At 43.0% G+C, this 25,590-nt stretch overlaps 1 protein-coding gene across 2 annotated transcripts in view; it reads left to right on the forward strand.

Annotated features, from left to right (window-relative positions):
- The window catches only part of LOC132836989 (cell division cycle and apoptosis regulator protein 1-like), a 66,040-nt gene that overhangs the window by 14,072 nt on the left and 26,378 nt on the right, over positions 1 to 25,590 (forward strand). For both annotated transcript variants that reach the window (XM_060856596.1, XM_060856597.1), the window contains 10 exons: positions 1,798 to 1,921; positions 2,839 to 2,979; positions 9,956 to 10,181; positions 10,975 to 11,088; positions 12,972 to 13,138; positions 14,902 to 15,112; positions 18,129 to 18,212; positions 20,716 to 20,916; positions 22,279 to 22,470; positions 23,372 to 23,695. In XM_060856596.1, the coding sequence (XP_060712579.1) occupies positions 1,798 to 1,921; positions 2,839 to 2,979; positions 9,956 to 10,181; positions 10,975 to 11,088; positions 12,972 to 13,138; positions 14,902 to 15,112; positions 18,129 to 18,212; positions 20,716 to 20,916; positions 22,279 to 22,470; positions 23,372 to 23,695 (1,784 nt within the window). The remainder of the gene's footprint in view (positions 1 to 1,797; positions 1,922 to 2,838; positions 2,980 to 9,955; positions 10,182 to 10,974; positions 11,089 to 12,971; positions 13,139 to 14,901; positions 15,113 to 18,128; positions 18,213 to 20,715; positions 20,917 to 22,278; positions 22,471 to 23,371; positions 23,696 to 25,590) is intronic.

The following is a 25,590-nucleotide window of genomic DNA, read 5'->3' on the forward strand; positions in this document are numbered from 1 at the left end:
AGGCATCTGGATGAGTATATGAATAGGAAGGATTTGGAGGGATATGGGCTGGGTGCTGGCAGGTGGGACTAGATTGGGTTGGGATATCTAGTCGGCATGGACAGGTTGGACTGAAGGGTCTGTTTCCGTGCTGTATTTCTCAATGACTCTATTTTAAGCACTTGTATCATATTGTTCTGTTGCCAGCAGTCTTTAGAATCCTCCATTCTTCTCATCCTCATCCTCCTTCCTATTTGTGTTGTTCAGAAACAAGCTGTTTCTTCTGTAACATCTCTAAAGCCTCAATCAGGCCTGGAGAAATAATTTTATCTGCTGTTTCAAGGCTCAGTGTCGTCTTTCTAATCAATTGGAGATAACGTGAAGTTTTCCCTCAATGTGAGGTGTTTTGTGAATGACAACCTCAAATAAGTTAGAAGTTGAGACAGAGATAGTCAGTAATGAAGATTAGTTTGCATTATTGGCAGCAGGATAAGTTAGAGTAAAAAGTGAGGTCTGCAGATGCTGGAGATCAGAGCTGAAAATGTGTTGCTGGTTAAAGTGCAGCAGGTCAGGCAGCATCCAAGGAACAGGAAATTCGTCGAATTTCCTGTTCCTTGGATGCTGCCTGACCTGCTGCGCTTTAACCAGCAACACATTTTCAGCAGGATAAGTTAGTTAAAGTGGTTGAGAGGCACATCGGACACTTCAAGGTGAAGGACAGGTTTAGAGGGAGTTTGAAATTAATTTTCACCGGAGGGTGATGGGAATCTGAAATGCACCGCCTTGAAGGGCAGCAGAGGTAGGAAACCTCAGAAGCTTTAAAAAGTATATGAGCATTTGAAATGTCATAACATTCAAGGCTATAGACCAAGTGCTGCAAAGTAGGATTAATGTAGATCGGCTAATTCAGACTCGATGGATCCAAGGGCCTCTTGTGTGTTGTATGACTCCATGAAGGGAGAGAATAAGCATGGGGAAATGTGATAGAGCACAAATTAAAAACTAGCATTAAGCTGTTTGAGTTTGTGTTTGTGTATTTCTGAGTATACATTCCTCTGTCCTTACATAGCACTTCCATTGTTTAATGCTTCACAATAAACTTTCTATCTGCTCTTGTTCACCCATTCTCCCTTTGTGGTCAAAATCCTGTCCATTAAAATACTAACACGTGGTTCGGAAATCGGTTCTGTGGTGTTTGCAGGTTAGGTTCCATTGACTCGGTGCACCATTCAGCAGTCATCCAATCTGTGACATTGCTGTCAAATTGATTTCTTATTGAGTAGATCTGGATGTTCAGTTGTAAGTGATAACATAGAATTGACAGAATAGGAACAAAATCCTTCAGGTGCTGGAATCTGTACTGAAAACAACAAATGCTAGAGATTACAGTGGGTCAGGTAGCATCCACAGTGAGAGAGAGCAAGCCAGTGTTTTAAGTCTGGATGACCCTTCAGCTCTGAAATGCTAGCTTGGTCTCAAAACATAAAATTGAGAATCGGTTGAGTTTCAGATTCCCTTTGTTTTACCTGTTCATTTTTCAAATTGATTCCTGGATGTTAGCTGTGACTGGAAAGGTATTTGTTGCCCATCCCGAGTTGCTGTTGAGCAGATGGTGATGACCTGCAGTCTTGTGGTTGAGGTCCATTCACAGTGCATTGGAATTGGACCTTTTGATAATGAAAAAAACTGTAACAACTCTCAAGTCTGCATGGTGTGAGAACAGTGCCATGTATTGGCTGCTTGTTGCTGTACTGTGGCCTGTGTTTACTGGTAACCATGATTTCTGAAGAGCTGTCTTCTCTCACTCTATCTCTCCAGCTGGTTTGCTGCAGCCTTTAGTTCACTTGGGTCCACATGCCCAGCTTGGCCGGCGGCTGGATTTGGGACTGCGTTCAATGGGCCGCAATGGACGCATGGACATGGGTCGAAGAGGTGACAGGAGGTAAGAGGGTCTACATTGTGTGTTGGACAAGTACGTGTGTTATTTTGAAAGGACTTGCTGATGGAATAGGATGGGATAAGGTGGGTTGGGGAGTTCTTCCAACCCTGCTGTCCTCTGTGCCTAGGTGGATTGAAAGTTTTGAGAGACCAATGAGATGATTTCTGTACTGTTGACTGTTGAGCAGTTTAGGCTACCAGATCCTGTCAATGGGTCAGGTCATGAGTGCACTTGGGTGGTTTGTGTTAGACAGCTATTTGATTGTGGCGAAAGTAAGAGCTGGAGATCAGAGTCAAGAGTGTGGTGCTGGAAAAGCACCACAGGTCAGGCAGCATCAGAGAAGCAGGAAAATCGACGTTTGGTGCAAAAGCCCTTCATCAGCATTTCCCTGCTTCCCTAATGCTGCCTGAGCTGCTGTGCTTTTCCAGCACCAGACACTTGACAGCTATTTGATTGTGGCTGGCATCATAGTTGAGGAGGTGGAGGACTGAAACATGATTGTTTCAAAGCATCAGTTACCTGCGGGAAGCAGCATCTGAGAGTTTGGATGTGCTCTTGGCTGACCTAGTCACCACTATTATGTTGTTTTTCTTGAAAAGAATTTGCAAAGGTTTGGATCTGCCCTGACTTAATGTTAGTTTAACAAACATTGCTCAAAAAGTATGATGGTAACAGGGTCAGGTGCTTGTCACTTTTGAGCTGCCGTCTTGGTATGTGGACATAAGCTCAGCCTGTGCTGAAACTGATAGGGATGTGAAGGTTTGTTTTATACAGAAGTTAAACTTGCTGAGCAATTCTCAGGGCTTAGTCTTGACAAACTTCAGCAGATTTCTTTTTGTGGTTTCATGTTAGCCAGAGGAGAAGTGTGTTACATTTGAAATCTGTCTTTGGGTTTTTACATTCTCTCTTTTCTCCTACAGAGACAATTACAAGCGTCTCGGTGGCCAGGGTGGTTCCCACAAACGATACCAGGATATGGGCTCAGGGGAAGGACCAGCGAAAAAAGCACGGCATTACATCCCTTCATACAGTGTGCAGTACTCCCGCTTCTCATTGGACAGGTACTATCTCTTTAAGTATAACAGTGTGTGTAGAATTGATTTTGCTGAGAAGGTGAGATGAATCTGGCTGCAGCTATTGAGCCCTGATCCAGCGAATTTTTGTATCTTTCTTAGTACTTGTACAGCTGCTTTTCACTTGTATGGATTGTTGTTTTCACAGCCCATCACCTCTTTTCATTGTGAATTGTCAAATCCCTGAAAGCTTTGCACTGTTCAGTGACGGATTCCTCACATGGTGATGGGGCAAGAGTCAATTTCTAACACTGTTATGATTGTGATGGGATCAATTTGCTCATAATGAAGCTCCACTTCTCCCCCAGGTTGCTGCATGTTGGAAATGATTCTGTTTCCCAGGTGGCCAATTGTTTCTCTTCTGTACCACTAACAAAAATGAAAGAATCTTGCATAAATTGAAAATAATTGTTTATTTTAACAAAACCTACATTTAGAGCCAGTAGCAAATTCTGATTCACAGCGAATTGATTCTGGATTAAAGCAATATCCCCTTAATCCCACTGCAGGCACACTTTTAAACAATTCAAAAAATGACAAGTTTCTGCAGAGATGATGGATTGTTTAAAAAAAAGCGGAGAGGACAAAACCTTGTTGGCCACGGGGCTGGAAACTCAGCATAGACTATGAACATATACAAGGATATGAATCAGGAACAGGAGAAGGCCATCTGGCTCCTTAAGTCTCCTTAAACATGAAAGGATTCAGCTAAGATTTAGAAGGATGTTGTTGGATTTGGAGAGTTTCAGCAATAGGGAGAGACTGAATTCGCTGGGGCTATATTCCCTGGAATGTCGGAGGCTGAGGGGTAACCTTATAGATCTTTATAAAATCATGAGCATGAATAGGGTGAGTAGCAGAGGTCTTTTCCCCAGGGTAGAGGGCTCCAAAACTAAAAGAAATAGGATTAAAATGAGAAGGGAAAGATGGGTGGTCTTTGTCAAAGGAAGTGGTGGAGGTTGGTACAATGATAACTTTTAAAAGGCACCTGGATGGGTATATGAATAGGAAGGGTTTGGAGGGATATGAGCTAAATGCCAAAAAGTAGGACCAAATTAATATATCTGGTTGGCATAGGCAAAAGGTCTATTTCGGTGTTGTACATCTCTGATTCTGAGATCGTGGCTGACGTGCTTATAACCTCAAGTCCGCATTCCTGCCTGCTCAGTGATAACAATGGTGCTGAAGAGCTGTCTTCTCTCTTTCTCCCATCTGTCCATCTGGTTTGTTGCAGCCTTTAGTTCACTTGAGTCCACATGCTTTCAAACCCTTGAACAAGAATCTATGTGCTTCTGCATTAAAAATATTCAGTGACACTGAATTCGTCGCCTTTTCAGGAAGTGTTCCAAAAGGTCATGGATCCTCTGAACAGGAAAAAGTTCTCTTCAACACCTCTGTTTAAACAGATGATGTAATGTTTAAACCATGTCTTCCATTTCTTGATTCTCCCATTGGCAGAAACATCCTCTCCATATTTACCCTGTCATGACTTTCTAGCGCTTGGTTTCAATCATGTTGCACCTTGCTCATGTAACCTCCCATGGTTACAAGCTGAACTTGTCTAACTGTTCCTCATTTTAAAAAAAACCCTGCACATTACAGGCATGAGTCTGCTAAAACTTCACTGAATGACCTCCAATTTGCACGGAAGCATAAATGATTGGAGCAATTCAGTAGCCTATTCCTGCTTTTCTCGCATATCCTTTAATCAGTTTACTCCATTATAATCCAATTCCTTAAAATCATGCAATGTTTTGGCTTCAGCTTTCTGTGATAGCAAATTCCACAGGCTAACCACTCTTGGTGAAGAAATTTCTGTTCCTCTCAGTCCTAAATACTTTGCCCATACCCTCCAATTCTGGACTTCTCCACTGTTGGGGACATTCTTCCTACATCTACTGTGATAAGTCCTGTTCACATTTTATATTTGATGAGATTCCCGTCCCCATTACTCTTATCTCGAGCAAATATAATGTTAACTGATTCAGCCTGTCCTCACAGGTCAATCCTGCCAGCCCAGGAATCAGGCTAGTAAGCCTATGCTGTACTCCCTCTATAGCAATAGTGTCCTTCCTCAGACATGAAGACCAAAACCACACTCACGATTCCAGGTGTGGTCTCAGCAAGGCATTATGTAAATGTAGCAAGACACCCCTGCTCTTCAACCAGCTATGAAGATCAACATACCATCTGCCGCCTTTACTGCCTACTGCGCTTTCTGCACGAGGGCACCCAGGTCTCATTGTACATTCCCTGCTGAATTTATAGCCATCCAGATAATCTGCCTCCCTATTTTTGCTAACCAAGTAGACAACCTCATTTATCCACATTAATCTGCATCTGCCATGCATGTCCCCATGCTCTGTTTGTCCAAACCACAGTGCAGTATGTCTGCAATCCTGTTTACGTCGCACCCTCTCACCCACCTTTATACCATCTGCAAATTTGGGGATATTGTATTTAGTTTTCCTGCCTAAATCATTTCTATATATTGTGAATAGCTGGGGTTCCAGCAATGATCTCTGCATTAACCCATTCATCACTCTGTTCTGTTTGGAAAAAGTCCTGGATTTCCCTGCTCTTTGAGAGTGCTAACCAATTTTCTATCCAGTTCAATTGGTTTGTCATGCTCCCTCCACAAAAAAATCCCATACACTTTAATTTTATACCATAACATCTCATGTGGGTCTTTGTTGAAAGCCTTTTGAAAATCCAAACAAACCTCCTTCATTGGCTTCCTGATCAATAAGCTACATCCTTGAAGAATTCCGGTTGAGTTGTCAAGCATTATTTCCCTTTTCATGAATCCATGTTTACTCTCTCAGATCCTGCCACTGTTGTGTACGTCCCTCCTTAAATAAGGTGGCTAGTATTGTATATCATATATAGAAGTGGTCTCACCGGTATACTGTGTAATGGAAGCATAACCTCTCAACTTTTGTATTCAGTATCCCAAATGATAAACCTTGTATTAGCTTTCCTGACTACATGCTGTACTTGCATAATTATTTGGGATTCATGCACTCGGATACCCATTTCCAAATTTATGAATTCTGCAATCTCTCCATTTTGGTAGCATGCTTTTTATTTGTATAGGAGCAAATTACTGCAGATGCTAGAATTTGTGCTGAGAAAGCAAGCTAACTTTGAGTCCAGATGACTTGCGCCAGAGCTGAAGTCTGTGATATCCAACATTTTTTTGTTTTCAGTCCTTTTTTTCATTCCTGCCAAAATTGATCATTTCATGTCTTGTCCATTATGCTGCTTTTTGCCATCTTTTATAGATAATAGACAATAGGTCTGGAAAATGTGTGGCTGGAAAAGCACAGCAGGTCAGGCAGCATCCAAGGAGCAGGAGAATCGATGTTTCGGGCATAAGCCCTTCAGCTGCAGGAGAATCGATATGAAAAGACAATAGGTGCAGGAGTAGGCCATTCTGCCATTCGAGCCTGCACCACCATTCAATATGATCATGGATGATCATCCTCAATCAGTATCCTGTTCCTGCCTTTTCTCCATAACCCTTGATTCCACTGTCTTTGAGAGCTCTATCCAACTCTTTCTTAAATGAATCCAGAGACTGGGCCTCCACTGCCCTCTGGGGCAGAGCATTCCACACACCCACCACTCTCTGGGTGAAGAAGTTTCTCCTCATCTCTGTCCTAAATGGCCTACCCCGTATTTTTAAGCAGTGTCCTCTGGTTCAGGACTTAGCAATCAGCAGAAACATGTTTTCTGCCTCCAGAGTGTCCAATCCTTTAATAATCTTATGTCTCAATCAGATCCCTTCTCAGTCTTCTAAACTCAAGGGTATACAAGCCCAGTCGCTCCAATCTTTCAACATTAGATAGTCCTGCCATTCCAGGAATTGACCTTGTGAACCTACGCTGCACTCCCTCAATAACCAGAAGTGCACACAGTATTCCAGGTGCGGTCTCACCAGGGCCCTGTACAGCTGCAGAAGAACCTCTTTGCTTCTATACTCAATCCCTCTTGTTATGAAGGCCAGCATGCTATTAGCCGCCTTTACGACCTGCTGTACCTGCATGCTTGCCTTCAATGACTGGTGTGCAAGAACACCCAGATCTCTCTGTACCGCCCCTTTGCCTAACTTGACTCCATTTAGGTAGTCGTCTGCCTTCTACCTATTTTTAGGTAAGTCATACTGCAACTCTGAGACTTTGGACAGGTCTTATTTGAAGGACTGTGCGTAATTCTGTTTGCCACACGATCCGAAGGGGTGTTGAAGAGGTTTACTGGAATGTTGACTGCAGTATTAACTATAGCAGAGGGTCGGCATGCTTGGATTGGTTTTGTTCGAGTGATGTCAACAAAGCAGTGACCTGATAGAAGTATATAAAATTATGAAGGGCATTGGTAGGATGGACAGTCAGAGTCTCTTTTCCTAAGATGGAAACGTGAAATACCAGGAGACAAAGACTTAAGATGAGAAGGAGAGGTTTAAATATGTTATGTTTTTAGGAAAGTGTTTTACACACCAGATAATAGTTGCATGGAGCATGTTAACAGGGAATGTGGTAGATAGCTAACTTTCACAGGCATTTAGAAAGGTACATGAACAGGCAGTGAACAGAGAGCTGCAGGAAGACTGGATCAGTTTAGAAAAGTATCATGGTATAAGAGGACATGAGGCCCTGTTCCTGTGCTGTACTGTTGTCAGCATGAACCAAATTTGGCTTCATGCAAATCATTTGTATAAATCATAAATTCTTGGGATTGCAACAGTAATCCCTGTGACATACCACTCATTATATTTTGCCAACTTGAGGAAGGTCCATTTATCCCTACACTCTTCATACAGCTCTCATTTCAATATGCTGCCTCCATGGTATCAGGATGAGCTGGCAAGATGGATACAAAAGTGGCTTAGTCATTGAGGAGAGAGTATAGGGGTGGAAGGTTGCGTTTAGGAACGGAAGGCTGTGACTTGAGGTTCCTCAGGAGTCAGTGCTGGGACCTCTGCTGTTTCATCTAAATAAATGATTTAGAGGAAATGTAACTGGTCTGATGACTAAGTTTGTGGACGATACATAGATTAGTGGAGTTACGTTTATTGAAGAGGATTGTCAAAGGTCACATCAGGAGGCATAGAGTTGGAGGCATGGACAGAAAAATGGCTGATAGTTTAATCTGGACAGATATGAGGTGATGCATTTTGGAAGGTCAAGTGCAGGTGGAAATTATACAGTGAATGGCAAAAACCCAATGATATGCAGAGAGATCTGGGTGTGCCGGTTCACAGATCACTGACGGTGGCAGCGCAGGTGGATAAGGTAGTTAAAAAAAGGCTAGTGGCATGCTTGCTTTCGTGGCAAGGGGCATTGAGTATAGGGATAGATAAATTAGGCTGCAGCTTTACAGAACTTTAGTTGGCTCTGGTCATCACACTACCAGAGATGGTACAGAAATGTTTAACAGGATGTTGCCTGGTATGGAGGATTTTAGGTATGAAGAAAGGTTGGATAGACTGGGCTTGCTTTCACTGGAAGACATGAAGTTGAGGGGCAACCTGATAGACGTTTAAAAGATTGTGAATGGCATGGATAGGAGAAAATGGGAAGTATGAGACTTTTTCTCAGGGTGGAGAGGTTGTTTACTGGGAGACACAGGCTCAAGCTGTGAGAGGGAAGGTTTAAAAGAGATGTGCAAGGCAGGTTTTTCACACAGAGTGGTGAATACCTGGAACATGGTGCCAGAGGAAGTGGTGGAAGCAGGCACAATAACAGCAATCAAGAAGCACCAGGATGAATATAGGAATGGAATGGAGAGGTACGGATCCTGTAAGTGAAGACAGTTTTAATATGGAAGCACAGAATGTGTCAGTGCAAGCTTGGAGGAATGAAGGGCTTGTTCCTGTACTGTGTATTTCTTTGTTCATACTGTGAATCTTTTACTTTCTACGGTAATGTTTCACGGCTTACCTTATGAAATGCCTTCAGGAAATGTAAATACAGTACATTCACCAGTTCCTATTTGTCCACAATGCCTGTTACTCTCCATTTGTAAAACTAGTTCCATTTGCTGCCTTCCAAATAGATGGGACTATCCACAAATTATGGCAATTTTGGGGAATTAGAATCAGTGTGTTGATTATCTCACCAGCAACTTTGCATGTCATGACTTCTCACATCGACTGTTTCCTGTTGGCAAAAGCTGAATTGCTGACTGCTGTGGATTGATGGTAATTATCTATTAAACACGGTCACAGTCCAAATTTTCAGGTTTTATCAGTTAGGCAAGTCGTGTTATTTGGGAACTTGTATCAGCTTCCCAGAGACTTCTGCTAAGAGGAGGATTTCAGGGAAGACTCTTGGGGCTGTTTGTTACACTGCCCATTGAGTGCGGAGAGAGTTGAGAAACTATTATTAGCATAGAGGCCGCCTGTCCTTTTAAAGCCAAGCTTTTGCAGGACATAAGGTGATCAGCCCCACCTTTTAACTCCTTGTAGTTTAATTGTTTATCCAAAGTCACTTGATTTCCAGGAAATACAGATAAACCACTGCACACTTTACACTACTAGCTTCAATTCCAATAAATTGCATGGTTAAAAACTTTCCAATTCAGGCAATGTCCAAATTGTTTAAAAATGTTCCTTTTTTCCCCAGCTTGTCATGAAATATATATATTCCAAACAGTGCTCCATATGATGGTTAGTTGATGATCAGTGTGATTTTCCACAGAATGTTGGGTCATGAGTCATTACAGGACAGAAAACAAATTTGAGTTCAAAGCTACTGATTTGGAATGTGAATGAATTGTGTCCCGTTGAATGACCAGTGGGTTTGCCCTGTGGAGAGGGCTATTGTGAGTGAGTGTATTTGGAGCATTGTCTTCAATTGTTACTAGTATTTTGATGAAAGCAAGCTGCACTAAAGTCTTGGTGCTATGTTTAAATTACATAGCCAGTCTTTGTAGTAGCAGTGTTTTCTCTTTTGTTTTCCAGCTCTTCTTGTGATGCGATCGAGGTCCAGCGCCGATATCCCTGTCTCCACATCCCTGATACATTCTTTGATAGCAAGATTTGCTGGGTGAATACATTCCCATTGAGTGAGCCTTTACAATTGGGACAGAAATGCGTTTTCCATGTGATGGAGGAAGAATCGAGCCTGGATGAGGAACAAGAGACTCAAGTGGAACCTGCTGATGCAGATTCCACCTACAGTGCCAAGGTGAGATCTCTGGCAATGTACACTTTAATTGTCCGTCAAAGTGCATATGAAGTGAGCACATATCCTAGTGCACTTGTCTACGGTATTTCTGTCTGTTGACTTGTTTTTATTCATTTATGGGATGTGGGCATCCCTGGCTAGGGCAGCATTTATTGCCCATCCCTAATTACCCAGAGTGCAGTTAAATGTCACCCAGATTGTTGGGTCTATAGTGTCACATGTAGGCTCGACTAGTTAGTCGAAATTAGTGAACTGGATGAGTTTGTTGGACAATCAGCGATGGGTTCGTGGTCATTATTAGACTCTTAATTCCAGATTTTTATTGACTTCAGATTTGACCATCTGCTAATGGTGGGATTTGAACCTAGGTCCCCTTAATATTCTCAGGGTTTCTGGATTAACTGTCCAACAATAACACCACAAGGCCACTACCCCACCTCCAACGCATGCACAGTGCTGTTCCCTGTCTCTCCCTCAGAAGCAGTAACACAGACAGCACAAGTTCCCAATCTGTTCAAGTTGAAATTGAAACTGAAGATTGCCATGTCACCATGTGAACATTAGTTCACAAAACTATTCAGTAGTATTGAGTTTATCTGTCAGGAATGCAGAGCAAGTACATGGTCATCAGGTTGTGCAGATTGCTCCAAGTGAAGAGTTAATGCAGTTTGAAGAACCAAATGTTTGTTTCTTGTGTTGTAATTTCCCACTGATTACCTTGTCAGAGTTTGAAATGTGAAATGAGTGTTGTTGCTTCTGGCCTTTTCACTGCTGGGTCTGATTGAAATTTTAGGTGATACTGTTGCAATGCCCTGACCTCCAGAAGCTGTATAGCCAGGCATGCACATTGGCTGAAGTCCCAAAAGAGACCGCTGATGTTCCTCAACATCCTAACAAACTGATCAAGGTAGGTTAACAGTCATGTGTTTTTGCAAAAGGGCTTCTCTCCTATGATCTCGTGGGGATAGTGACTGCCTGCTGGGGCATATGCTCCTTTGCATCAGGAGTAGATGGAAGGTTATGTTTGTGTGAAATTAACGCTATCAGCTGTTACAGCAGGGATGTTTAAGTCAGGTGTTAACTCCAGTTTTGTGGATCGCCCATGTTCTATTGCTTAGGCTTGATACTGGATGGTAAGATGTGAAAAAGCAAAGTCGTACTCTCTGGGCAGTGAGGTAAATTTCAGCATTCAATTTCTGTCGAGATCAATCCACCCACAAATCACTGGTACACATTTTTGGAGATTCCTTACCAAGATACAATAGTTTCTGATTTTGCTAATTGAGGTACATAGTTCAGTGCCACCAGTTGTCATTAACAACAGGTCATTGACACTATTAGGTTTACAAGAATGATCCTAGAAATCGAAGGCTGACTATATGAGGAACTTTTGAAGACTTGAGATATATACTCGACGTTTAGAAGGATGACAGGAGATTGAAACTTAAAGAATAGTGAACGGTTTGGACCGAGTGAGAGTTGGGAAGATGTTTACGTTGGCAGGAGACACTATGACCCGAGGGCATAGCCAGAGGGTGATGAATCTATGGAATTCACTGCCCAAGAAGGCTGTGGAGGCACGGTCATTGAGTATATTTAAGACTGAGATAGATGGGTTCTTGAGTATCAAAGGGGTCAGGGGTTACAGGGAGAATGAGGTTGAAAACTTAGCAGCTATGATCAAATAGTGGAGCAGAATTGTTGTGCTGAATGGCCTAATTTCTGCTTCTGTCTTATGGTCTGTACTCCACAACAACAGATCCAACACTTAGAGAGCCACATTGTTGGAGGGTCAGCGCTGAGGGAGGCCCACACTGTCGGAGAGTCAGTACTGTGTTATCAGGAGAGTTTTTCTAACTTGTGGGGGGAGAACATTTTTTTTTGTCGATGGAAGTTAATTTTACTGTTGAAGGAGTGAGTTTGTTACATTAATGAATCAGTGGCACCAGGATTTATGGAGCTATGGAAACACTGATGATGGGTCTCAGATTGCTCGAGCTACTGTTTGTTTCAGAGCAGCCCATAACGTCCAGATCCACAAACAAAAAAATGCGTCTCTTTGCATTCACACCAACAGAGGGGTACAATGACAGAAACATCAAAAAGTGTAAAAGAGGCATTCCACCAGAAAAGACCAAGGCTCACCGATGAGTTATTGAAGTGAAGTACAGCCATTATTTCACAGACATAGTCTATCACCATGGCTGAAATGAGAGTTTTTACTCACTCTTGTGGTCTGGACTTTTCATCTTTGGAATTTTGTTTAGTCCTGCATTATATCAGCCCAACTGTCTGTCTTTTGTCTGTTTTGATCAAGAATATCTGAAAGTGCATGTACATTTGGGATTCTTAAAGGGTATTGTTTAAGTCACAGTACTAGATGAGTAATCTTTGCTCTGAAATTGATTGACGTTGCGTGTATCATTTTCTGTGAATGACAAAACCTGGTGTGAATCTTTTGTCTACAATTCCAGTTAGTCAAACAAATTGGTCACCCTTGGGGTGTGATTGGTATTTTATACATTTTGAGACGTGATGTGAAACAGTGAGGTACGATTATTCATGCACTCTTCCTGGGTAGGTCGTGAAAAGTGCAATGGCTACTATGTTTCAGGTATGTTCCATTGATTGTGAAGCTTTTGGGGATATCTCAAGATATGTAAGTTGCTGTATAATACAAATTTATAGTCTCTTCACCAGGGTGCAAGTTGAGCTGCCATTTCTTCAAAGTCTCTGTTTTTTTGGCGGATTTCATTCTTGTCATTATCTCTCTGTTGTTTCATTGTGCAGTTTTTGGTGGGGATGAAAGGCAAAGAGGAGGCTGTACTGATTGGAGGGTCATGGTCTCCATCCCTTGATGGCCTCTCTCCAGAGAAGGATCCCAGGGTACTTATCAAGACAGCCATTCGAACCACCAAATCCTTGACTGGCATTGATCTGAGTGCCTGCACTCAATGGTGAGTTTGCATTCAAGCATAGCAGGGTGGGGAGCATGGTGGGCATAGCTGCATGTTGCTCTACGTAATGGTGAGGTCACCCTGATGAGTGTGAGAGGAATTTCACTGAAATGAACGCAGTCCATCATCTTGAATCGCAGGAGGAAAACTAGTTCAGCTGTGCACTCAATCATTCAGTGCTGGGGCATTGCAGGGCTTGGTGAATGAACCAGCTTCAACCATCAGTTCAACACAACATTCAAATAACAGGAAGGATGCAGAGTCTGCTCATGATGTGGCACAGTATCAAGGAGAGGTGTGTCCTGTCAGGTAACACATGCACACCGCAGAGGGGCCATGTCTCAGAATAAAGTCGGATAAAAGCATCAACTAAAGCATGAGCAACTGAGTGAGAGACTGGGCAACTGTGATGATAGTTCTTCAGAGCCATTAGCCGAACAGGCATCAAATAGAATTTCATCTTCCCTGGTTGCAAGAACACAATGCCATCCTTGCAGTGGGCTATGAAATTGTACTGATGTCCTGTCACCTGACGTATGATGTTTCTGCTGTAAGCAGCCAGGAGGCTGACCCCTTACCTCTGGTCATTTGCTGCTGTGACCTTTGTTTGAACAGCCTCTGTCAATATTCTTAATGATAAAGAATTGTTTAATGCTGAGGAAATCCCAACGTTCTTCAAAAGAAAAGCCCTGTTTGTTTCTGTTATGTTCAATATATCCAACTTAGAGTCTGAGTTGCGTGTTTGTAAATCCAGAACTGAAAGGAGCTCTGACAAGGCGAACATGTTGCTTCACTTGATGGCCCTGCTGGATTTGTCCAGCAGTGCAAGATGGTTCCGGTCAGCAGGTGAAAATGGCATGGGCTGTCTTGTTTTCTCGCTCTCTTTCACACTGCCATCCCTGTTTTTCTTTGTCTCATTCACTGGCTTGTTCATTCTTTTTGTTTCTCGCTGTCACTGTTTATTTTCTCTCTCATGCTCACTGTCTCTTATTTTTCCATTCTTCTGTTCTCTCTTGTGTATTTGCACTGTCTACATCACTATTGCTTGCTTCTAGTTTTCTTCATGCATTCTCTACCCCTCTGTCCCATGTTTTGTCTCAATCTCCATGTTCTCTTCCCTTCTCCCTCCCCTGCCTCCATTCCCTCTCCCTCCCCCGCCTTCACTGTCTTCTCCCTTCCCAGTCTTCCCTCCTCTCCCTCTCCGCAAGCATCCCTCCCTGTCTTCTCTCTCTGTCTCTCTCCCTCTCTCTCTCTCTCTCTCTCTCTCTCTGTCTCTCTCTGTCTGTGTGTGTCTCTCTCTCTCTCTCTCTGTCTCTCTCTCTCTCTCTCTCTCTCTCTCTCTGTCTCTCTCTCTCTGTCTCTCACTGCAATCCCTAACCCAGCGTGTGTCGGAGAGCTGGATGCTGTTCACTCATGTTCACGTCTGTGTTCTGTGGGGGTGGGAGCCAGCGTTCCCACTCTGTTGAGAATGGACAAGGATTAGCCCACGTGCAACTAAATCAAGTCCTCATATTCTCATAGAATAGCTGTTTCCTTACTCTGAAGTCAGGGGTCCTACTTGTGCTCACTATCTCTTGAACTGTCTAGTAACTCTTGAGTTGAGGCTGTCTGCAGCTGCTGAAGAGTGCAGCAGGAAGTGAACGCTTCTGGGAAAAGGGGGTGAAATTGAAAGCTGGGGAGATGATGCGGGACAGTCGACTGTGAGCATTGGATTTCTGGTCGTGTGTGCTGCTATATCCAGTAACACTCTTCCCTTGTGACAGGTTTCGCTTTGCTGAGCTTCGCTACCATCAGCCTGGAGAGCTCCGTGAAGGGCGGCTGCTCCCAGCCCGCGTGGAGACTGTGGTTGTATTTCTGCCGGATGTTTGGCATTGCCTCCCTACTCGCTTGGAGTGGGACGCACTGTCCCTGGGATACACGCAACAGCTGACTGACAGGGACCAGGCAGAGCACAAGGACACGGACCGAGATGAGGCATTTAATCTTTTTTTATTACTCCATTCTCTTACACAAACACTGACACAAACATTCCCACTCATACACACACGTGCACAGTGGTACCCCTCCACTACCATAGCAGGGATGACCAGTAGCACTCAGATGACGTGACCATTTGATGTCCTTAAAAGATTTTGTCCCTGAAATTTTCAAATGATGGAGCGGAAAATTATTGTAGCTCCTCTCGGCACTCTGTGTGAATGTGGAGGGGGGTGTCATTCTCAAACACAGCAACTGTCCACGTCTCAATTCCTTAAACAGAGTCTGGGTAACAGCTAGCATTGTAATTTGCACAGAACACCACCTGAAGGATGATTTGAACCCTTCTTCCTGGAGTTAGATTCCAGGACAAAGATGACATTTGTACTTTGTCAATCTGTGACTCTTATGTCATGAAGGAAACATAAAGGGAACTCCCAGTTATGCTCAATGCTAACACCATTTGTCACTGTTTCTGGAGGGAGCTGAAACTGGATTTAAGGATAACAGTTATACTCAGCACCTTCATTCAGCTCTCAGGATGTGGCAGCGCAGGTGGATTGAACATGGTTCGGTCTCTGATTCCCCAGGGAAATTGGGTGAGGGTCAATCTCTGGTTCCTCCCAACGTAAGAGGACGTAGATGATTTGCCTGCCTTCTGTCATGATGTGACATGGACTGAGGTATGTTAAATCTGTCCAGTGTACTGTTGGTGCACAGTGGTGTAATAGCAAATCTGCACCAAGAATGTAAATAAAAGCCAAAAGAACTGCAGATACTGAAAATCAGCAACAAAAACAGAAGTTGCTAGAAAAGCTCAGCAGTTCTGGCAGCATCTATGGAGAGAAATCAGAGCTAATGTTTCAGGTTGAGTGACTGTTCCTCAGAACTGTTTTAGTTAGAGAAGGCAAGATCAACATTTACTCACTGTCTCAAAGCAGTGACTACATACTGTCTAATCTGAATACCAGACTCTGTATTCAGTCTGTGTAGCAGACTGCCTGAAGATGAGAGAACAAACATTTCAACTTCCAAAAAGCTCTGTTTAAGGAAATGTGAGGTGGCATGTGTGCAGAACATACGCACGCACAAACACACACCAAACACCACACCTTTTGCCACACACACGCGCGCACATACAAACCTATATCTGTGACATCCTCAACACTTTCTTTAACACTGTTTATGATGCAGTTTTCCAGACAATTTATTGTTCCTTCCCCTGACGGGCTCTATCCTTTCAGCTCCCAATCTTCCATCCATGTAAGGAGCAACTGCTCTCTGTGTGTGTGTGGCCCATTTCCACATTGGATTTTCAGTCCAACACTTGCAGTGTAATTTCCATCTCATTCGACGAACCAACGCTCCAAAGACTGTTACTCAGTTTTTCCAAAAGAATCCTGCTCCCAGGCTGGTGTCCATTCAGAGCAGAGCTTTATACTGGTAGAGCAAGTAGTGAGTTAGGAACAAATAAGCTTGTCCTGTTGTAGCGTTCATAAAAACTATAGACGAACATCCCATGGACTAGGGATTCGATACATAATTAAAATATGACCTGACAACAAGAGTTCTGCAGTGATGAGAAAATGGCACGTTGGCAGATGAAGGAAGTTCATTCCCCCAAAATTTCAGCACTGGTCCTGAGCTTAGCAGCCAGACGAAAAGTAATAATGAATGTATGGGGCCATCTGTTGGCAAATTCAGTTGTGGCATAGCAATTGTTGGTACAGTATTCATAACGGCAAAAGACTGCCCTATCAGTACTGTATCAGTGATCGGCAGAGACAGCTCACTTGTATATCGACCCAGAGCTATACAGTGACCAACATCTCCCATCAGTACTGTAACCCAGTGTCATACAGTGATAGACCTGTCCCCACCAGTACTATATTCTAATGTTATACAGCCTTGTCCCCACCAGCACAGTACCCCAGGGTTATGTAGTGATCGACCTGTTCCAACCACTACTGTGCCCCACTGTTACACAATCAGCATGTTTAACTTAGGCTGTAGTTGAGTGAGGCCTACACCTCAGCCTGAAGTTAGGATTTGCTGTACATGAGATCAAATGGTGTTAGATGTTTGTCAGGTGATAAAGCTGTGGATGCACATTGTTGAAATGCACTGTGTAGCAATCTAGCATCATGCCAATTATGGCTGTAACTACTAGAGTTGCTGGATGCTGTTTGGACCATGTGACCTAAAATTCCTAATAGTCGAAGTTTTCCCTGACTGTCTCAGTGCTGCGAGCAAATAGCAACATCCTCTCTGCCCCATGTGCAGAAAGATTTCAGTGATGCAGTTCAAATGTGTCCTCCTTTGTTATGATCTGTGTTCCATGTCCCAGCCAATTAGTGCTCTGGGAGCGCATCTGCATCTGGGAAGCAATGGAGGAGTTGGAAGCCAGAGCAGGGATGGGGAAATGAACACCCTGATAACTGCAGATTTGACCTGGGTCTGTTTGGGGACAGTGCATGGAGAGCTTTATCCTGTATCTAACCCTGTGCTGTACCTGTCTGAGAAGTGTTTGATATTACTTTCAGCTGTTAGAAATATGTCTCATTCCTTCACTTTGAACAGCAAAGTTGTGAAGCATAATTGCAGAGAGAGGGCTTGGTTCCCTGATGTGCACAACTACAGGGTAGGGCAGATGGGGAGCAAAATGTGAGAAGCAGGCTGCTTTACTGATTGAATAAAGACATGGAGTTTCATTCTTATGTGTGCATGCGTGTGTGTGTATGTGTGAGCACTTCAAGTTATGAATCTTCCCTTCCATTTCTGTAATGGGCCTCTTCACGAGGGAGTAGATCTCCTTGTTTAGGATGATTATGCAGACGATCTCACGTTCCAGGTGATGGCTGTTCCAGACCGTGCACAGTACAGGGACATGTCCAAGTCTTTTATGTGGCTGGTTGGTGCAATGACAATCTAGTCTGTGATAGTTGATAAAAGAAGGAACTTAGTCGATATTGATGGCTGCTCGGAGTAATGTGAGGCATGTTTCTCTCCTCAGCCTGAAGAGAAGATGGAAGAACAGGGAGAAGACTCCCTTCCCACTCCAACCCAGTGGAGCAATTTGGACCTGAAGACAATGAAAGTGAGATGTGCTTCTGTATCACAACCCTCTGTCACACTCCTCTCTGCACGTGCCACTTCATGATGCTGTCATCATTTTTTGTTCTGTGTTTGCTTCAAATCCCTTTTGATTTGTTCAATCCTGTCTTTACGTCCAAACCCTGAAACTCTGTCTTTCATGGCATTGATGGCATACTACACACAATGTTCAGTTTCAACGTATGCCGCTGCTAATTGTGAAGAACTCTCAAGTCAGGAAGCTGTGGATTCAAGCTTCAATCCAGTACCATGAACGCAAAGTTAAAAATCGCACACCACTTGGTTATAGTCCAACAGGTACATTTGGAAGTACAAGATTTTGAAGCACTCCGTATCTCCATTTTAAATGGAAGTCCCCTCACTCATAACTGTTCTTCTTTGTCTTAGTCTTGCCCAAAAGAGAAAGCGTCCTCTGGGCATCCTCTGTTGTCAAGTCCATTCAGTCTTTGCATAATTCAGTATGCCCACCTCTCATTCCGGTAATCACTAAATCAACACAGCCCAACCTGTCCAATGCTGCTTCATCTTCAGCAACCTGTGAAAGCTTGACCCACATACATTTGGTGGATCTGTTGGCTACAGGACCTGGATAAGTGACATTAGCGCCACATGAAGGCAAGGAAGTGCCGGCCTCCCAACAAGAGAGAATCCAATCATTTCTCCGTGACATTCAATGACATTGGCATCGTGGAATGCTAGAATGTTACAGTACAGGATGAATTCATTTGACCCATCATGTCTGTACCACCTCCCCCAAGAGCTTCCTGGTTCGTCCCATCATCCAGCACTATCTCTGTAGCCCTCTAAATTCATCACTTTGAAATATATATATAGCTCTTTTTTCAAACTCCTATGGAATCCACTTCCACACTCCTAAGCAAGCACATTCCAAGTCCTAACAACTCACTTGAGTAAGGAGTTTTCACCTCCTCTCATGCCTAATCTCTTGCTGACAGTCTTGAAATTGTGAACCCCCTTCTCGTCACTGACATACCAACTGGTGGAAGCAATGTCCTCTTTGACCCTGTTAAAATTGTGCATAATTTTGAACACCACCATGTGGTCACCTTTTAATATTATTGATGTTAATATTGTGGGTATTACCGTTGACCAGAAACTCAACTGGACCAGTTTAGAAATGAACTGTGCAAGTACTGTGGCTACAAATGCAGGTCAGAGCCAGTGAAGAACTCACTTCCTGATTTCTCCAGTGTCAGTCTGCCAAGTGCAAGGCAAACATCAGGAATGTGATGGAACATTGTTTACTTGTCTGGATAAGCGCTGCTCTCGCAACAACACAAAGATTAACAGCATTCAGTTGAATCAGCCCCTTACTTGGCACCTCATCTACCACCTTCCAAATCCACTCCTCCTGCCACCAATGATCAATAGCTGCAGTGTTTAGCATCAACAAGATGCACTGCAGAAATTTATCAAGTCTCCAGAGATAGCACCTGTCAGACCCATGATCTCTTCCATTCAGAAAGCCAAGGGCAATAGGCACATTGGAACACCACCACCTGCAAGTTCCCCTCCAAGCTACTCACCATCCTGATTTGGAAATATTTGGCCATTTGTTCACTGTCACTGACTGAAAAACCTGGGCCGCCCTGTTTTATGGCATCAGGGTGCTTCAGAAGGTAGCTCACCATCACCTTCTCAAGGCCAACCGGGGACAATAATTGCTGGCCTATCCAGCAGTGCCTAATTTCCACAAATGAAAAAATCAGTCAAGTTAATCTTGTCTAAACTGAGTATCATGCAATTTTACCAAAATTTGGGTTCATTAAGATCCAGCGTAACTAGCAAATGATCACTATAAATGCTAATTCCCTTGCAATACACCTCCCTACTTGCTGGACCAGCGTAACTAACAGTAATTTGTTTCCCAAGCTATTTGATGCCCTTCTACTCACTTTAAATGAAATGCTTGCTTTTTGCCAAAATGGACAGGTTGACATTTTGTCACAATATATTTCATCTGCCAAATTATTACTCATTCATTTACAATATTTATATCCCTTTGTAGATTTCTTGTACCCTCTTTCTAACTTCCTTTTCCAACTGTCTTTGTTCCCTTAGAAACTACATCTGGTCTCTTCATTGTAAAGTCATGGGTGTTGCTTTGAGGCCACAGCTGTGATCATTTGGCATTCCATTTGTTACATACTGCCAACCTGAAAATCATCCACTTATGCCTCCTGACTGACTGGTTGCTGTTAGCTAACCCATCCCTGATCCATGTTCCACCCAACACTGTGAGCTGCTGCTTTGAGAAATAACTTCTGTGGTGACACCTTGTCAGATGCATTGTGTGTCGACCTCTACAGGTTCCTTAGTTTCTGTCTCCTCTGTGGAGGTTTCCAAAGTAAAGTTACTTGCTGCATATAAGATGAAACTTGTATGGGTATCAGTGCATGATCAGCAGACTGCTTTCCTGGATTCAAATAACAATCGGGCGCTGATAGTTTTTCTCAAAATTTTAGGTGGAAGATTTCCGTCGAGAGCTGAAAGCAAGGAATCTGAATTCCAAGGGAACCAAGGCTCAGCTTGTGAGCCGTTTGGAAAAAGAGCTGGAGGAGGAGGCAGCAAAGGAAGAGATTGAAAAGGATGAAACTGCAGAACAGAAAGAGGCAGCAATGGAAGCTACGGAAGAAGATAGTTCTCCTGCAGAGGAGCAGAAGGAGGTGAGAATATTGACTGGCTTGTATATATGGGACACAAATTTGAAATTTGCACATGATGCTCAATTTAAAAGTGTATTCAATCTTGAACAAGAAAAGTGTAAAAAGAAATGAACACCACCTGAATACACAAATCTTCGAACATGACTGGGTAGCTCACATGGCATTTTTGGATACAGGCATTATTAATGGAGGTACAGCTCAAAGTTAGGGGTTGTGCTGAAACTTTTTAAAACACTCTTTCAACCCTGCTTAACAAAACACAGATCAGTTTCCTGTACATAATAATTACTGCTTATTGCAAATAAATAGATTCCAACTGCAGGTAAACAGAAGTGGTGGAAAGAAATGGGGAAGTTGTGTTTTTTTAAGGCTAATATCACAGCAGTAATCAGAAATGAAATAACTGAAGAATCATCCACTGATGCTTTGTAGGTGGACCTAAGAAATAAGAAAAGGATGGTGTTTTTTGGACCAACCCAGACCCCCCCCTTAAAATATTGCAAGACGGCAGCCCAGACCCTAACTTTTCAAGTTGTTTTAAGCAGGTGTGTAGAGTGGATGTTCCAGGAGTGATGCAGCTGACCCAAGCACTCAGTTTGTTTAAATCAAATTGTGTTCACAGACTAACTGAATGAATCGTTAACCAAAGAGAACCAAATTTAGAATAACTTAATCTAAGTGAAACCCCAGTCGACTCTATGGCAACATAATGATGCTGTTCCAAATATTTGCAAGATCCACTTAGTGAAAAATGGTAAAACCAAACCTCTGTGAATCTGGTAACTTTTCTCCCCAGATCAAACTTAGTTCTTTATCTATTTCACTGCACAGTCAAAAATACAGAAGCATAACAGATACAATGTTTACATGGAGTAGACACATTTCAGGCATTTAGCAAGAGAATTAGAAGTGACCTGAGCTAATACAAAGTCTCACAGTGAGTCAGCAGGATTTTGAAGTTACTTCTGAAAGGATGTCTGAAACGCTTCTAGTTGGAATTTTTAAAAGTCAGTTCCCATAAAGGAGATTGTTCTCCCACATATGAAATTCTATGTGCACTTGAACTAACTGGATTATTCTTTGGAAGTGCAAGCGTACATGAGTTATGCTGAATGGAATGTTTCTGGGTCTCTTGCAGAAAATCATCCAAGAGCTGAGCACCAGCCCTCCCCCCTACACTCCTTGCCTGTACTCTCTCCCATCCAAACCCTCGCTTCCTCTTGCCCCTCCCCCTCACCACTGTGTTCCTTCTTTCTGTCTTGTCCCTATTTCTCCTCTCCTGCCCCCCCCCCCCCCCCCGTCCTGAAAATTGTGCTAGTTTATTTATACTTGGCTAACTGAATCTTGTTGCACTTCATGTAGGATGTCGAGGGGAAGCAGCCTGAAGATCCTGCTGTCTCGTCGAAGCAGGAGCCCCGTTGTCCCCTTCCTGCTGAGCCCGCTGTGCTTGTTCGCCCTAATTGCTCTGCCATGGGGGGTAATTTTGGCTGTTCAGTCTTATCCCTGAGTACGTTACGAAGCTACCGCAGTGATTCCAAAGGCTATTCCTTTGAGGTAATCAGTTTGTGGTGAAAAATGTTCTGCACTTTTGTATGGCTTCTGACATCAACACTGGGATATAATGTTCACATCTTGCAGGGGGAGCTTTACTCTGTATCGAACTCTGCACTGTCTCTGTCCTGGGAAATATTAGATGGGGATGTTGTTAGAATTAGCTTTACGCCATGCTGTCTCTGTCGTGTGAGTGTTTGATGGGGACTGTGTGTGTAGAACTTTACTTTCACTTTAAAGTAGTACTGGGAACTTTCATCTGTCTGGTACTCCATGCTTTCCCAGCTTGGTGGAGACAGTGTTGAGGGAGCTTTACTTCATGCTTACTGTCAGTTTGAACAGTAGAGAGAGCTTTACTCTGTATCTAATCTCATGGTGTAACTGTCATGGGAGGGTATGATAGTGACAATGTGAAGGCAACTTTAATTTTGGTTTTAAAGATTAGAAGGAGCCTTACTCCTCTTCTAAGCCTTTGCTATCATTCTCCAAAGAGTGTTTGGTGAAGGTGTTTTGGAGGGAATTATATTTTCAGTTTCAAAGAGAAGAGGGGCTTTACATTGTCTCACCTTGCCCTTGTGCTGGGAATGTTTCATATGAACATAGTTGAGGAATTTTTACTCTGTATCTGACCCTGTGCTGAATCTGTCCTGGCAGCTTTTGTCCGTATCTAATTCCATGCTGTACCTTTCCTGGGAATGCTTGGAAATTGTGTCAAGGGGGTTTTATGCTGTATCTATCGCCATTCTGAATCTGACCTGGGAGTGTTTGCTCGGGAACTGTAGAGGGGCATTTACTCTATATTTAACCCCATGCTTTAACTGTCTTGCCATATCGGTTTTCTGCTTGGGGTGGTGTATGAATTGGAGAAGGAAGATTTATGAGGTTTTGTGTGTTTTGTTCGTAGGTTTTGTGGCTTGCAGAACTGTTTGGTGAGATGCTACAGAGGGACTTTGGCTATACCATCTACAAGGCCCTGCTTGCATTCCCAGAGAGGAAGCCAGAGGAGGTAGCCGAGAAGCCAAAGGCAACCAGTGCCAACCAAGAGAAAGAGAAAGATCAAAAGGAAATGGAACAAGAAGAAAAGACAGATGAACTGAAGAAAGAAGCTGAGGAGGTGAAGGAAGTGGAAGAGTTGATGGAAGCAGAGGAGATAAAGGAGCCAAGTGATGCACCTGCTAAAGCCACCGCAATGGAAGAGGATGAGAACTGGGATTGGGAGCTGACAAAGGTATGAATACACAATTAGAAAAGGAATTCTCCAGGAAGCCAGTGTGTTCCTGTTGAGTGGACAAGACCACCATGGATGAGACTCACTGGGTCTGATTGGGGTGAGTGGTACATCATGATTTTAGCCAGAGCCAAGTTCATGGCACTGGGATTAGCTCAGCAATGTCAGCAAACACAAAGAAAAGCAGAAGATCCCTAATGATGAGAGATTTGTGAAAGGGGAATAGGTACATAAATGCTGTAGACACAGTTATAAATCCAAGATTAATTGTTATTTCGCGGGTGCCAAGGTTACAGAGCAGAGATAGAAGGGAGAGTTAACAGCCAGCAGCCATAGTCCACATTGGAACCATTGACGTGGGTAGGAAGAGGATCTGATACTGCAGTCAGAATTTAAGGAGCTACATGGGAGATTATCACTCAGGACCTCAAAAGTTGTAATTTTCAGATTCAACCTTATGTCACGCACAAGTGCATTTAGGAAGACAGGTTTAAGACAGTGAATGCCTAGTTGGAGAGATGGTGCAGGAGAGAGAGCTTTTGATTCTTTGGACGTTGATAATGATTGTGGGCAAGCTGAAACAGCTACAGATTGTACATCTTGCACCTGAGCAGATCCAGGGTATTTAGTTAGTACTGTTAGGGTAAGTTTAAACTAATTTGGCAGAGGTTTGGGAACTTGCCAGTAATATCAGAGAGGAACATCAAAGTGGACAAAAGTTCAGGGAGAGATGGAGATGGGAATAACAAGTGAATTTGTAGGGTCAGTGACAAAATATAAGTCAGAGTTACCGTGACCATATGTAAATACACAGTATGCTGATTCTGATTGTTTTAGGTACGGATTACGATGAGAAGAAACGAGCAATCAGCATAAAAGGGGAGACTAACATTTTTCTCATGTTGTAGTGATAACCGAGATCTTGCTGAAGTCAAGCAGGAGTGGGTGTTAAATATTCCTGGATGCAAGCTGTTCAGGAAAATTAGGAAAACATGTTAAGAGGAAGTGGTGGTGATCAATAATGAGAGCATTGCAGTGTTGGAGAGAGAGAGGAACTCAAAGGGATCCAGGGAAGAATTGTTTTGGCGTGAACTAAGGAGTTAAAAAGGTACAATTATGTTAGGACACCAACATAGTCGACAGGCAACCAGATAATGGGAAGGACGAACAAATCTGCAAGGAAGTTGAAGGAAGGTACAAGAACGATAGCTGAGTTACAGTCAGGGATTTCGGTGATCCAAATATAGATTTGCCAAGTGTTATCATCCACACTATTGGTAATACTGGCCATTCAGGCCATTCATACAGGTGTAACCTGGCTTTGATGGATTAGGCAAATCTTCAAGAAGCTACCACAGTAATTATAAACAAGAGCACCTCCAATTTGCATACACAAGGAAAAAAATTGAGCTAACTTGTATCATACAGGAATTACTTAAGATTGAATTATTTTACCCATAACAATCTTACCCCTTCACCTTAAAGGTACTCAAACCTCATTGAAATTGTCATTCACTTTGAAGGTCCTTGGCAAATTTTAGCAAACCTCATTATTACCTTTGCTACTACTTTACTAATTGATGTCTAGCTGAGACCCTTTAACAAACTGATAATGCAATTACCCTTTTTCTCCACATGGGTTTATTAAACACTCCTTCCTCAGCTGTCTGTTTCTGATTTCTTCGTGGCATTTAACTTCTCAAGACTCTGTTTCATTAGCTCTGACTGTTAGAGAGACTGCTATCTTACTGCTGGCTTTTTTTGCTCTCTTGTTTGTAACATTGAACTGTTGATCACAAGGTATTAAAAATCACATTTAAATGCATGTACAGTAATTTCCAGACAACATAGCACCTCTCAAAAAATAAAACAAGAGCTGTGACTCTGCCTTGGAA

The sequence above is a fragment of the Hemiscyllium ocellatum genome, chromosome 48 (assembly GCF_020745735.1).
Source record: "Hemiscyllium ocellatum isolate sHemOce1 chromosome 48, sHemOce1.pat.X.cur, whole genome shotgun sequence".
NCBI classification, from domain to species: domain Eukaryota; kingdom Metazoa; phylum Chordata; class Chondrichthyes; order Orectolobiformes; family Hemiscylliidae; genus Hemiscyllium; species Hemiscyllium ocellatum.